The sequence below is a fragment of the Homarus americanus genome, unplaced genomic scaffold, assembly GCF_018991925.1.
Source record: "Homarus americanus isolate GMGI-L3 unplaced genomic scaffold, GMGI_Hamer_2.0 scaffold16967, whole genome shotgun sequence".
Taxonomy (NCBI): Eukaryota; Metazoa; Arthropoda; class Malacostraca; order Decapoda; family Nephropidae; genus Homarus; species Homarus americanus.
In genome coordinates this window covers 50763-66720 of record NW_024720750.1, presented here as the reverse complement: position 1 = coordinate 66720, position 15958 = coordinate 50763, and the positions used below count along the sequence as shown (strand labels likewise).

The 15958-nt window shown below is 46.0% G+C and overlaps 1 protein-coding gene across 1 annotated transcript; it reads right to left on the bottom strand.

Annotated features, from left to right (window-relative positions):
* Positions 1-518: 518 nt before the first annotated feature.
* Positions 519-4713, bottom strand: LOC121860869 (uncharacterized protein DKFZp434B061-like). The gene is made up of 2 exons (XM_042358232.1): positions 4624-4713; positions 519-929 (listed from the first exon to the last, which is right to left on the bottom strand). Exons 1-2 carry the CDS (start codon positions 4711-4713, stop codon positions 519-521), a joined length of 501 nt encoding a protein of 166 aa, XP_042214166.1.
* Positions 4714-15958: the final 11245 nt, after the last annotated feature.

Genomic DNA, 15958 nt, shown 5'->3' with positions numbered 1-15958 from the left:
CGTATTGCTAACTAACAAAACAAATCAATAAACTATAAAAAATCAACAAAACTAAATTATAAACTTTAAATAAACAAATCGATAAACAACAAACAAAAACAAATCAATAAATAAAAAATAAACAAATAAATTAATAAACATAACAGAATGAAATCAATTAACACTAAGTACCACAATAAAAACAAAACACTAATAAACAAACAAATCAATCAAGACCAATAAACAAACACACAAACTAATTATTCATTAAAAACAAAGAAAACACAAAAATACATACACAAACAAGAAAAATCGACAAATAAACAAAGAATTTCCTACAATTTCATAACACTATTCTTCCCCATATCTGAAACTCTGCCCCTACCTTCTCCACTCCACTACCTGTCCCTCCACCACTGTCCCCACCACTCCTGCCTCCACCTCTCCCGCCCCCACTCCACGTCCCTCACCACCCATGCAAAACGATGACGTCATCACTGGTACAATTAAGTTTCTGTGCAAAAAATATCGCTGCAAAGTTATCTGGGGAGTCTTGGTGGGGGAGATCTCATGGGGGGAGAGTTCTTGTGGGGAGAGCCCTTGGTGGGGAGAGTCTTGGTGGGAGAGTCTTGGTGGGGAGAGCCTGGTGGGGGAGAGTCCAGGAGAGAGTCTTGGTGGGAGATCTTGGTGGGGAGAGTTTGGTGGGGAGAGTCTGTGGGGAGAGTCTTGAGGGAGAGTCTGCGGGAGAGTCTGTGGGAGAGTCTGTGGGGGAGAGTCTTGGGAGAGCTTTGGGGGGAGAGCCCGGTGGGAGAGTCTTGTGGGGGAGAGTCTTGTGGGGAGAGTCTGGTGGGGGAGAGTCTTGGTGGGAGAGCCCCAGGGAGAAGCCTGGTGGGAGAGTCTTGTGGGAGAGTCTGTGGGAGAGTCTTTGGGGAGAGTCTTGGTGGGGGAGCCTGTGGGGAGAGTCTGTGGGAGAGCCTTGGTGGGGAGAGTTTCAGGAGAGTCTGTGGGAGAGTCTGTGGGGAGAGCAGGGGAGAGTCTTGGTGGGGAGGTCACTGACACCACCCCCCCAGGAGTGAGAGATGGAGGAAGGGGGGAAGGGGGAGAGGGAAAGGAAGGGTTATTTAGCTACCACAGGAGATTGAAGGGGTGAGGAGGATGAGATGGAGGAGATGAATGAAGAGGAGTAGGAAGAAATAGGATGAGGAAGAAGGAAGAAGAGGAAGAAGAGGAGAAAGAGAAGGAGGAGGAGCAGATAGAGAGGGGGGGATAGGAGAAGAGGAGGAGGAGAGGAGGAAGAGAACGAGATGGAGGAGGAGGATGAAGAGAAGAATGAAGAGGAGGAAGAAGAAGAAGAAGAAAAGGAGGAGGAGGAAGAGAAGAGAGGAAGAACAAAAAGAAGAGGAGGAAGAAGAAGAAAAGGAGGAAGAAGAAGAGGAGGATCACTATATAATAACCTCTCGCCTCAGGATAAATAAGAGAATATACATAGTAATTATTTTTCTCCCTATCTCAATAAACCCTTAAAATAAACCTTTCTTAACTAAACAAAAGTCAGTAAAACGAAATGAAACTTTTATTCTTAATATTGTCAATAAAGTCTTTAACCCCTGTACTGTGTTAAGAGATCCCAAATTGCCCATAGCTATTTTTACATTAGCTTAATCTTACAGTGTGTTACAGGAGAGATGACCTTCATGACTCTCTAATAATATCATGGTAAGATATGGTACAAATTGCTATCAGAAATACGATAGTTTTTTGCAATAGTAAAACAAGTATTTCGAGTAATGTTTGACCTTTAGGCCCAATCAGCCAGACACTAGTTATGGCTCAAATTTGTGCAAAACCCTAATGAATAGACAAGTTCTTTTCGTGTTTGGCACAGTAATATATTTTTATTAGTAACTGTTTTCAATATCGAGAGCTCAGTCAGTGATGAATATAATAAGTGGATGTTTATATATTTTAGTATTAAGAGAACTGAATCTTTTTATTAACTATCTAAATAAAAGAAACATTCAGAAAAAAGTTGTTTTTTCTATATCTTTAAATAAACCAAATATTTTTCCTAACTGATAATTACTTTTCTTTCTTGGTAAATAAAATAAAAAGTATATTAAACCGTCACTATTACCATCTTTTAAAATATTCGTCTAATCTTTTATATTTTGAAATAAAAAAATTCTCAAATCAAATAAATGTTGATGATGACTAAAACACAAATGAATAAATAAAAGAATTAAATAATTTATATCAACTCATATCTTTAGAACAACAACAACAACAACAACAAAAAAAATAATAATAATATAATAGTAATAATAACACAATAATAACAATAATAATAAATAATCATTAATAATAATAATAATATAATAAATAACAACAATAATAATAATAATAATAATAATAATAATAATAATAATAATAATAATAATAAAATTCCTTTAACTTGTTCAATTAATTAACTTTTATCTGACAATAAATAAATATATAAAATAATAAAACAAATCCATTATTACATCGTCTTCAGTTTAAAAGCACAAACAAATATAATTTTCTTAGATTTTAAACAAAACAATTATATGTGTCAGGAGCTTTTTCATCTTCCAAACACAAACAAAGAAAAACACAATGAAAATATTAGAGACAAACAAACACATTGAGCACAAACAAACACGTTGAACACAAACAAATACATTGAGCACAAACAAATAGATTGAAAATTAACAAACACATTGAGCACAAACAAACACGTTGAATACAAACAAACACGATAGTCACAAAATGAAACACAATAAAACACCTTGAACACATTACAAAACGAACAAAAACATAATAAAAACACCAACAAAACAAACTACATAACAGTAACAACAACACTGTGTCCAGGCCTCCAGCACAAAACACAAACAACATCCGGCCGTGCCTAATAAACAAGAAAAAATAAACACACTTTACCGGGAAATTAATAGGTACCAGAACCAATTTCACCAGAAATTTGACCACAAGGAGGAGCAATAACAGGCTGGAGGAAGAACCCACACTTTTGATCCAATATACTTAATAATGTATAGTAATGAGGGGATTATCACACACACACACACACACACAAATAATTCTAATACGGATAATCATCATCTTATTTCAGTTATTCCTGTTTGTTTACACATCTCTTGCCGTTGATAGATAGATGAGAGAGAGAGAGAGAGAGAGAGAGAGAGAGAGAGAGCCTCAACCCGCAACAAATCTCTCCTACCACACTTCAACCCCCCCGCTTTCTTTTATTTCCACCTCCTTTACCTACGCCTTCTACCAACTCCCCCACCACCAACTGCTCTTCCTGCACCTAACCTCCTAACCCCAGCCCCCCCACCCGGCCCATACCCCCATCCCAAACCTATAAAAACCTCATCTAACCCCCACAACCCCTTCTCCTCAACCCCCACCCTCTCCTCAACACCACTGAGCGAGATAAGAGGAGGCAGTGTTATCCTAACAGAGGCTGAGTGGCATACAGATCAGCCTTCATCCCCATCCACCCCACCTCTCCCCATCCACCCCCTCCCCATCCACCCTCCCCACCCCATCCACCCCATCCACCCCACCTCTCCCATCCAACCCCCATCCACCCTACCTCCCATCCACCCTCCCCACCTCCCCATCCACCCCACCCTCTCCATCCACCCCTACCTCTCCCCATCCACCCCATCCCCATCCACCCCACCCTCTCTCCATCCACCCTACCCCATCCACCCCACCTCCCATCCACCCCACCTCCCACCCACCCCACCTCTCCCCATCCACCCTCTCTCCCCATCCACCCTACCTCCTCTCTCCCCATCCACCCCATCCCCATCCACCCCACTCTCCCCATCCACCTCTCTCACCTCCCATCCCCCTACCCTCTCCCCATCCACACCCCCCCACCTTACACACCCGGCAACACCACCCCACACCTCACACAGCCACACACTTCAACATGATAGCCATACACACCAAGTTCCCTCGCATAGCTAGATCTCCCCACACCGTCTCTCACACACCCTAGAGACTCTATGCTACACAATGGCTGCGTAAATGGCTACACCTTAACACAGCACTGGGTTATGTCTTAATTATAAAGCACGCCATCCACCCTTTACACCACATGGTTTACATAGGTTAGCTAGCCAGACCCACACACACACACACACACACACACACACACACACACACACACACACACACACACACACACACACACACACACACACACCAATGGTATACATTTAAACCTTTCACAGCAGCTGTACACTTCCTCCCCAGGCCAATACACACTTAACATACACATAATCTAAACATACACATACAAATTATACTCATTAGCATACACTCCCAAATAACGCCGCCTTACTATACAACACCACCTTATCTCTTCTCGGGGCTATATGTATATACACACCAGCTAGCTATACACATTAAGCATTCACACACTTAACATAAAACACATATAAACCCACACAACACACTATACACATTAGCATAAAACACAAGTAATACACACACATACCTTAACATACACAACATCCACCTGCCTCTTATAACTTTTTTTGCTCCCCCTGTGGTCAATATACACACACCAGCTATAACACATTAGCATACAAATAGCTTGGTGGGTGAAGGCACAGAGCTCTGGTTAACAATACAGATCTCAGGTTTCTTGGTCGACGTGTTCTCACCACCATCACTCATGATCTTCAGAGGCTCTCAAATAAGTACCATTTCCCTGACCTAGATAGTTGGTAGTTAAAGAGCTATCTAAATTGGGTCCTGTATGAGTTATATACAACATAGATACAGTCTTAATGGTTTCTGTTAATGTCTTCCATCAGGTGATTCTAATTGGTTTCAAGCTTACGGCATTTGAGTGATTCTCAACTATTTTAAGTGATTTATCGTATGTAACGAACACATAGATGGATTTCAATGGATTCTAAGTTACGCCCCCCCAACTAAGAGATAAAAGAACGTTGTCTAATTGGCTCACTTAAATTACGATAAATGCAGTCGATGATTCTCAAAGGATCGTAAATTAAAAACTCGTAACTGGTGAATGTCAGGAGGCATTTAACTGATTAATTTAGACAACAACACAAAGAAGGATTCACTCAAGCATCCTAAATTTAAAGTATTATTCTTTAAATAGTAACTTTAAAAAGATAATGTAATCAAATGGTTTACTCATTTTGAATATATAAACTGCGGCGAAAATGGTGTCAAATTTGCTGTGAGACTCTAGCATAATTACAATACTTTCCAAAGACCAGTTAAGGAGAGAGATATTTGTCCTGAGAATCAGAGAATTTAAAATCGTATTATTATTATTATTATTATTATTATTATTATTATTATTATTATCATCATCGTTAATGTCATTATTATTAATTAGTTCCTTCACCTCTTCTGCCCTTCGTTCCCACTCTCACCCCCAAAGTCTCTCCCCCACCTAGCCCCAAACTCACCCTAACCCACATCCTTTCCATCCCCTCATCACCCGTCCCAAACACCATCCTCTTCCACCTCACATCGTACCCAACCCTCCCTAACTCACCCACCCCCTCCCCTCCTCACCATAGGGACGCGAACTGAATGCAGAACCACGAGCTTAAAGGGTGAAAATATCACAGCTCACGTTGTCAATCTTACACCCACCACCTGCCACCCAACAAAACCACCTGCCAACCATCACCTACCAGCCGCCACACCCACCACCACACCAACCACTTGTCACCCACCCACCTCGTCACCTGACACCCATCTGCCACAAGCCATCTGTCAACAGCTCCTGCCCCACCACCTGACACCAACCACTTGTCACCCACCCACTCGTCACCTGACACCCATCTGCCACAAGCCATCTGTCAACAGCCTCCTGCCACCCACCACCTGACACCAACCACTTGTCACCCACCCACCTCGTCACCTGACACCCATCTGCCACATGCCCTGTCAACAGCCTCTGCCACCCACCATTTGTCACCCACCCACCCCTGTCACCTGGACACACCATCTGCCACAAGCGTCATCTGTCAACAGCCTCCTGCCGCCCACCGTCTGTCACACGCCACCCACCACCCCCCTACATGACCAAACATTTTCATGTACCACCACCAACCATCCCCTAGTACCACTGCCCAACACTATCACCACTCACCACCATCACCTATCCTTCCATCACCCTCCACACCACCTCCACCTCACACCACCTACCTCACCAATAACATTGAACACATTGCCCTGCCAGCCACACACACCACCACCTTGAGTTATTCAAGAAAGCAAACCACAATAGGTCACTCTTAATACCTGCACCTGGGGGCGGGTGGCAAGGGCGGGTGTTTGGCTTGCCTTTACGTCAACTTGCTCCCGTGAAGTGGACTCGTACATTATTCACACACGTATGGGATCTCGTATATGACTTTGACGTGGAGTTTGTTATACACCTGTGTGGTTCCCGTAAGGACGTGTTTAGGCAATAGTCACATGTATAGAAAATGTATAACTACTTACTATAAATTTGTTTGTAAACAACTTGAATTAATGGAATAAAAATATAATATATTTTGTTGACATGGATTTTAGATTTAGTGATCATAAATTAATATATATATTTATTCCATTTTGTGGGATTAGTGTTTAAAATCCACTGATGAAAAGGATTTTGGTGGGAATTATTAAAAATTATCAGTATTTATACTGCTCAAGACCCACCAGCATAATACATATTATTGGATCAGATGACTTGACTTTGAGAATTTATTAAACTGTATTAGATAAAAAAGAAAATCTCACGAGGGTGGTTGTGTTTCCGTTACTCTGGAACTATTTGAACTAAAAAGTTATTTGGAATTATCATAAACTGGAAAATAAAATATACTTGGAATTATTAAAAACATACGCAAAAAAATAATTGAATTATTATAAGCGACGTAAAAAATATACTTTGAATTATAAAACATAGGTAATAAAACTTGGTTATAAACGAAGTAAAAAATACTGAATTAGCAGATAAAGAATCATAAATTCTAACTGTGACCAAATTAAAAACAAACAAAAATAACACCTGGGAATTTAATGGCATTATAAAACCAACCCAATCACTAGACGATTATGACCAATCAATAGTCGATTAGCATTTGTTTTCATCCAAATGTCGCAAGAAATATGTCCGGGTAGATAAATACCTACGACTGACGGAAATTTAAATAATATTAATCTATATATTATGCTACTAATTTGACAGAGGTGCAGTATAATTCAACAAACCGATTACGTCCGTCTGCCTCTGGATTATATCTGTCCGTTGACCGGAGTACATTAAACACATGAGTTAACTTATTTAAATTACCGTTAATTCTAATTAAAGGTGATGTCTCGAATTTAACTCCATTACGTTTGTCTGTTAGTTATAAGATTCAATTTTAGTTGAGATGATAATTTAACAGGTATTTTTTTTTTTATGCTTATACGTTTTGTTAATTCTGTTAAATGTCATGTCGTTCTCCATACTTCCATGGTTTTCAATAAATGCAGATCCACCATTTACTCACACACACCAACATATACACACAAACTCTCTCCACACACACACACACACAGTTGACACATACATCCAAATCAAACACACACCACACTTATACAACCACACCCTTCAAAACAGCCCGCTCAGTTACCTAATTACCCACCACCCACCCATCACCGGAACAACTCACCGCAATACTTTTTATAATAACCTCAATTAACTCCAGAGAAGATTAACATTCATAATATACTCCTAATCCACCCACAAATCCACACAAAAACCACCCAGGACGTATCCACAGCATGGTTAGCCTCCACCCCACTCCCACACCCCACCACATTACACCCGTCCACACACCCACCCCCAAATCCGCTCATAACATTAAAACAACATTAAAATAAGTCGACATACTGACTCAGGAATGACACATGTTTTCAGAAACCTACCCAGGAGGTGGTGGAAGTTCGGAGGTAGAAGTGTCGGAGGGTAGGAAGTGTCGAAGGTGGTGGGAAGTGTCGGGGTGGTGGGAAGTGTCGGGGTGGTGGAAGTGTCGGGGTGTGGGGAAGTGTCGGGGGTGGGAAGTGTCGGGGTAGGGAAGTGTCGAGGTGGTGGTGGGAAGTGTCGAAGGTGGTGTGGTGGGAAGGTCAGGGAAGCAATGGGGCAGGCGTCGGGGGTGTCGGGGTGGTGGGAGGTCGGGGGTGGGGAAGTGTCGGGGGTGGAAGTGTCGGGTGGGAAGCAGTGGGAGGGAAGGTCGGGGAGCAGGGCGTCGAGTGCTGGGGTGTGGGAAGTGGCTGGCAGGTCATGGGGGTGGAGGTCGGAGGATGGGTGGTGGGAAGTGTCGGAGGTGGTGGTGGGAAGTGTCAGGGGTGGTGGTGGGAAGTGTCAGGGGTGTTGCAGAAGTGTCAGGGGGTGTTGCAGAAGTGTCGGAGGTGGTGGTGGGAAGTGTCAGGTGGTGGTGGGAAGTGTCAGGAGGTGGTGGTGGGAAGTGTCAGGTGGGTGGTGGTGGAGCAGTGTCAGGTGGTGCAGAAGCGTCGGAGGTGTTGCAGTGTCAGAAGTGTCGGAGGTGTTGCGAGGTGTCGAGGTGGTGGTGGGAAGTGTCGGAGGTGGTGGTGGGAAGTGTCGGGGTGGTGGGTGGTGTGGAAGTGTCAGGAGGTGGTGGGCAGGTGTTGCAAGTGTCGGAGGTGGTGGTGGGAAGTGTCGGAGGTGGTGGTGGGAAGTGTCGGAGGTGGTGGTGGGGAGTGGGGTGGTGGGAAGTGTCGGAGGTGGTGGTGGGAAGTGTCGGAGGTGGTGGTGCAGAAGTGTCAGGTGGTGGTGCAGAAGTGTCGGAGGTGGTGGTGCAAGTGTCGGAGGTGGTGCAGAAGTGTCGGAGGTGGTGCAGAGTGTCGGAGGTGGAGGTGGTGCAGAAGTGTCGGAGGTGGTGCAGAAGTGTCGGAGGTGGTGCAGGAAGTGTCGGAGGTGGTGCAGAAGTGTCGGAGGTGGTGCAGAAGTGTCAGGAGGTGGTGGGAAAGTGTCGGAGGGTGGTGGGAAATGTCGGAGGTGGTGGGAAGTGTCGGAGGTGGTGGGAAGTGTCGGAGGTGGTGGGAATGGGTGGTGGGAAGTGTCGGAAGTGTGGTGTCGGAAGTGTCGGAGGTGGTGGTGTCGGGGGTGGTGGGAAGTGTCGGGGGTGGTGGGAAGTGTCGGGGGTGGTGGAAGTGTCAGGGGTGGTGGAAGTGAAGTGTGTCGGGGTGGTGGGAAGTGTCGGAGGTGGTGGGGAAGTGTCGGAGGTGGTGGGAAGTGTCGGAGGTGGTGGTGGGAAGTGTCGTAGGTGGTGGGAAGTGTCGGAGGTAGTGGGGAAGTGTCGTAGGAGCTTGGAAGTATCCGAGTCCTTCAAGAAATTATCAACTTTTTTTTTTTAAAGAATATCCTTCGCCATTACACAAAGATCCTACGGTGGTTGTCCTGGAGATCCTTAACCTCCAATAGCTATACTTAAGGTAAGGTTAATGTCTCGTATCTCAGCGCCGCTCCAGTACACAAGGATGATATCAATCTTGTCTTGGGAGGGATTATTATTCCGGACCATAAAGACAACACGGATGATAAGTCTCAAGACCCACCTTCCGGCTCTTAAAGATGATAATGGCGTTGTCTCAAGACCATGGTAGAAAGGGGTTCATAAGGACCATTCCCTCAGACGGATCGAAAAATGAATGTCTGTCGGTCGGTCGGTCTGTCAGTGATTATGGGCGGACTGTGTGTGGAGACGCATGCGGGACGTGTACGGATGGGCGGACAGAGAAACCGGACGTGTATAGATGGGGGTGGAGGAGACGCATGCGGGATGTATACAGATGGACGGACTTAGGGTGGAGACGCATGCGGGACGTGTGCGGACTAAGGGCGGACACACAGAAACAAGACGTGTACAGATGGAGGGTCGTCATGACAGTAATTAAAGGCAGCAGAGAGGAATATGCCGGGATCCCAAGACGTACAGCCGGCCATCACTCCTACCTCCCTCACGCCATCACGCCTTCCTTCCTCCCTCACGCCATCACGCCTTCCTTCCTCCCTCACGCCATCACTCCTCCCTCCTTCACGCCATCACTCCTCCCTCCCTCACGCCATCACTCCTTCCTCCATCACTGCCCCTTGACACTAATTGCTGCTGCTACTCCCGGCGGCGCTGTGGAGGCCCTGGACGGACTGTGGCTCTCCTCCTCCTACTGCCTGCATAAATCTACCCAAATCTAAATTATGTCCGTGTGTCTGTCACTCTTAGGGCCACGACACTTATGAAAGATGATTATGATGATGATGATGATGATGGTTATAAGTGTGCAAGAAATATGAACAATATGTCTATTTTTTGCTATTAGTTGGTGTGTGTGTGTGTGTGTGTGTGTGTGTGTGTGTACGAATGTGTGTGCGTGTTTGCGTAAAACCAAGAGGCGACCTGTGGTGTAATGGTCAGCATCCTCACCTCGCAAGCGAGTGGACCCGGGTTCGATCCCCGGGCATGGTGAAACTATGGGCAAGTTTCTTTACGCCATTTGCCTCTGTCTACCCAGCAGTAATAAGGAACCTGGATGTTAATCGATTTGCGGATCGTATTCCGGGGTAATGGTTAGCCAGTGCAGTTGGCGAGTTGTCCAGTTGTTTTGTTGGCGACAGCTTCTACACCTTAAACAAATTCACGCCTAGGTGGCCTAGGGCTGTGCATCCTCGTTACACGAGGGCAACCATTATTATAACAGAAAAAAGTATTAAAAGTAATGAACCAATTTTCGTGTACAGTATAAAGCTTCAGCCTGGCAGAATAACAAGAGTGGAAAGCGATTACATTTTAAATTCCCACCACGAGATCACGGTCAAGGCCACCCACCACGAGGTCAGGTCACTACACCACCACCACCACGAGGTCAAGGTCAAGGCCACACCACCACCACGAGATCAAGGTCAAGACCACACCACCACCACCACGAGGTCAAGGTCAAGACCACACCACCACCACCACCACCACGAGATCACAGTCAAGGCCACACCACCACCACGAGGTCAAGGTCACACCACCACCACCACGAGATCAAGGTCAAGACCACACCACCACCACCACGAGATCAAGGTCAAGACCACACCACCACCACCACGAGGTCAAGGTCAAGGCCACACCACCACCACGAGATCAAAGTCAAGGCAACAACACCACCCCAAGTTCAAAAGACCACAACATTACACCATCACCATCATCATACACCACATCACCACCAACCCACCATAATCACCACCACCCCACCAATATCACCACCATTTCTGCCACCCACCAACACTACACCAGCACCATCCACCTATCCACCATTCTACACCCAACTTCCAAAGATTCACACATCACTATTGCTTCCTTTAACTGAGAGTATGAAAAAAGGTAAACAAACTGGATCGCTTATACTACGAAGAGGACATCCTACCTAACCTAACCTAACCTAACCTATCAACCTAACCTAACCTAATAACCTAACCTAACATGACACACAATTACACCACGACTCTCTAAGACAAGATACATTCTTATCCTCCCTTAAGAAAAACTAAACGAGGGTCTTTAAGAATTTGACCTCTTGAGAGTTAAACAGTGTCGCTTCTCCCTATAAATATCTGCGGGACAAAAACAAACTAACACGGAGCAAGCGTCTCAGTTCCCTGAACAGCCGTCGGATATCAGAGTTTGAAAATGGAATGTTTGCTGTACAAATTGGAACAAATAATCCTTGTACGGTACCGCTTGACCAAACAATACCAGAAAAAGTCAACAAACACACAAAGATACGAGGGGGAGGAGGGAGGGGGGGAGGCGAAGGGGATGGGAAATGAGGAAAATTGGAAGGAAATGGGGGGCGGAAAGAAAGAGGAAGGAAGGGGTGGGAAAAAATAGCTAAGGAGGGAAAGAAGACGTAGGAAAGAGGAGGGAGGAAAGGAGGAAAGAGGAAGAGGAAGGGAAAGAGGGAGGGAGGAACGAGGGAAACAGAGAGGAGGAAAGTCATAGGGAAGAAAACAAAGAGAGGAGAAAAAAAAAAGGAGGAAGGGCTCATCCTCAACCTTGTGATAGTTCCGGTCTCCAGATAACCTCAGCAAGCGAGTTAAAAAGGGAGATTTTTTACAGACGTAAATTCTACAGTCCTCTACCACCCACTCCATCCACTCACCCAACCTACAGCTTGTTCCGCATACGTTCCCATGGTGGTGGTGGTAAACTGATGAACCATACTGTTACTAATTCACCCCCACAAAAACTCAGGATACACAAGAGCCACAGGAGGAGTGAACACTGAAATCTTGTGATGGAAAGATAGGTTCTCACCTCGTACTAGAACCTGTTTAACATTGCACCTCCCACAGCCCACAGGGTCGAAAGGTGGGGGTGGGGAGAACATTGTTAAATTATTATAAGTCTTACTAACTTTAACCCATGTGACACTCCCAAACAAAAAAAACAATTCCAAGGTTAATATACAAATTCTGTTCCTTGAGTTCCGTAGGAATGACTTTCAAGGTAATCTAATGTAATCCAATCATAACAGAGCTACATCCCGCCAAATTTAATCTTTGAGGTGATAATGTTTGACCGAATTATAAGGATTGTAAATAATATAAGACATTTACAACAATGGTGGGTTATCAACAGGTGTGGTTGATAATTATTTACCAACGACACACAAACTCTCTCCCCCCCCCCCCCCCCCCCCCCCCCCCAAGTCAAATTATCAAAGATGTTTCGATAATTATGGGCTATAAAAGGTATTGTAAATCATACTGTCATACACCACCATAAACAGTGATACCATTACACAATCAATTCATATCAGCGACACCATTACATCAACTAACCATACCAGCGACCATTACCAACTACCATACCAGCGAGACACCATTACCAACCAAACACCATACCAGCGACACCATTACACACCAGACACCATTACAACCACCATACCAGCGACACCATTACACACCCACCATGCCTAGCGCGACACCTATTACACACCACCATACCAGTGACACCATTACAAACTACCATACCACAGCGACACCATGCATACCACCATACTCAGCGACACGATTACATACCAGTGATACCATTACACACCACCATACAAGCGACACTTATTACACACCACTTATATCAGTGATAAATACCATACACCACCATACCAGCGAAAACCATTACACACCACCATACCAGCGACACAATTACAAACCACCAACCAGCGACATTATTACACCACCATACCAGCGACACCATTACACACACCACCATACCAGCGACACCATTGCAAACTACCATGCCAGCGACACCATTACACCACCATACCAGCGACACGATTACATACCAGTGATACCATTACACACCACCATACAAGCGACACTGTACACCACCATAATGGTGATGCCGTTACACGCCACCATGCCGAACGCCATTACACACCGCATACCAGCGACGCCATTACGTCACCATACCAGCGACGATTGCATACCAGTGCATTACGCCACCATATAGCGACACTATTACACAAAACTCCCAGGAATGTTGCTGGCTGCTGAGGCGTGCGACTTCAGGTGGGTGGTGAAAGCAACTCCAGTGAGGAGGTGACTCCTAGTGCCAGAAGCAACTCATAGTGCTGGAAGCAACTCCTAGCTCCCGAGCAACTCTCCTGAATTTTAGTAGAGATTGGTGAAGCAACTCCCAGCACTCTGAAACAACTTTAAATTCCCCAGAGCAACTCCAGCCCATGAAAAACTCCCAGCCCATGAAACTCCAGCACCTGAAACAACTCCCAGCACCCTGAAACAACTCCCAGCACCTGAAACAGCAACTCCCAGCACCTGAAACAACTCCCAGCACCCTGAAACCTCCCAGCACTCACAAACTCCCAGCACCCTGAAACACTCCCAGCCCTGAGCCCAACCACCCAGCACCTGAAACAACTCCCCAGCACCCAAACAACTCCCAACAAGAAACAACCCCACTAGAAAAACTCCCAGCCACCCTGAAACAACTCCCACAGCACCCTGAAACAACTCCCCAGCACACCTGAAACATCTCAGCACCTGAAACAACTCCCAGCACCTGAAACAACTCCCAGCACACACCCTGAAACAACTCCCAGCACCTGTGCTCCCAGCACTCTGAAACAACTCGCAGCACCCTGGAAACAACTCCCCAGCACCCTGAAACAACTCCCCCGCACCCTGGACCAACTCCCCAGCTGGAACAACTCCCAGCACTCTGAAGCAACTCCCAGCACCCTGAAGCAACTCCCAGCACCTGGAAGCAACTCCCAGCACTCTGAAGCAACTCCCAGCCTCCTGAAACAACTCCCAGCCCCTGAGAGCAACTCCCAGCACCCTAAACTCCCAGCCTGCTCCCAGCACCTAAGTAACTCCCAGCACCTGAGCAGCTCGCAGCTTTCAGCAGAAACTCGATCTTGAAATCATTACCACCACCCCAGAGGCTGGGGCTGCCCACTTTTCTAGCCTCCTCCCGTCCTGTGTGTGGAACATGTGGCTGGCTGGCTGTGTGGGTCATACATGCGATGAATGTGTGTGTGGGTAGTGTGTGTGTGTGTGTGTGTGTGTGTGTGTGTGTACAACTCTCTCTATTTCTGTTTGTGAAATGTGATACATAAACTCTGTGTGTTCTGTTTGTTGGCTGTAACGTTGTCTATTGTTACTCTCTCTCTCTCTCTCTCTACCCTCTCTCTCTCTCTCTCTCTCTCTCTCTCTCCTGACTTACAGTGTTTCACACGCTTCTAAATAAACTATTTATAACACTATAATACTGGAGAGTGAAAATAAGTCCAGCAGCAACGACATCCATACCAGTGTCTGGGTTTTGCAGTTAAACTTCAAAGTCTCACTGTCCCGTGTCCTCCTCCCCCCCACACTCTCACCTCCCACACAATTCTCTCTCTCTTTTCTCTCACACACTCACAGCCACTTGCTCTTCCACGCATATCTCCTCTGCCCGCCCTCTCTCTCTCCCGCCTCTCTCTCCCCACGCCCCCCTCTCTCCCCCACGCCCTCTCTCACCCCGCACCCTCTCTCCCACGCCCATCTTTCTCCCACGCCCTCTCTCTCCACCCCTCCCACCCCTCCCCTTTCACGGTTCCTTTGCCTTCTCACCTCCTTTCGCCTAAACTGTTCCACACCCCTTTCTAACCTCAATGTGCCCCCCTCGCCACACACACACACACACACACACACACTGCCCCAGCCCCCTCAAGGTGTGGTGCTGCAGATGTGTCGATATCACATGGCAGAGGTCAGACCTGCCCCACCCCCTTCACCAATTCCTTCCTCCTCAATACACACTCCTCCTCCTTCTTCTCTTCCTCCCCCTTTCAACACACACAACTTGCTTCTCCACCTAAGCCACATATCACCTCAACACGCCTCCCTCTTCTAGTCCTTATTCTCCTCCTCCTCATATTCCCCTCCTCCTCCTTCTTCTTCTCCTCCCCTCCATTCTCCTCCCCTTCTTCTCCTCCACTTCCCCACCCCTCCTCTTCCTCAATCTTCGTGCTTGCCTCCATATAAGGGTGGGAGGGACACCTGTAGGTGGGGGGTAGGGGGTGAGAGGCGAAGAGATCAGGGGAGGGACGAAAGAATCTTAGGAAGTTGTTTTTGTTCGTTTTCTTTTAATAACTTCCATCAGATATAATTTCTACTTTACAATGAGCTACTTAGTGAAGATGGTGGGCCTTGGTCAGTGGGTACAGCGCTCGTCTACTGTCTTACTAAGGGTTCCCCGTGGTTTGCGCCGAAGGCACCTCCTCCACCAGTTGAAAATAGGTACCTAACTTTAAAACTAGCAGAAAATGATGAGGTCGAGGTCAGTGTCCTGACTACCTAACTCCTTGTCTACCCAAACTTAATATA

Coding starts and splice junctions, on each gene's coding strand:
- LOC121860869 (XM_042358232.1), bottom strand. CDS start 4,713: ATGAGTGATGGTGGTGAGAACACGTCGACCAAGAAACCTGAGATCTGT. Junction 930..4,623: donor CTTCACCCACCAAGCTATTT/GTATGCTAATGT, acceptor CTCTCCCCACAG/GCTCCCCCACCAAGACTCTC.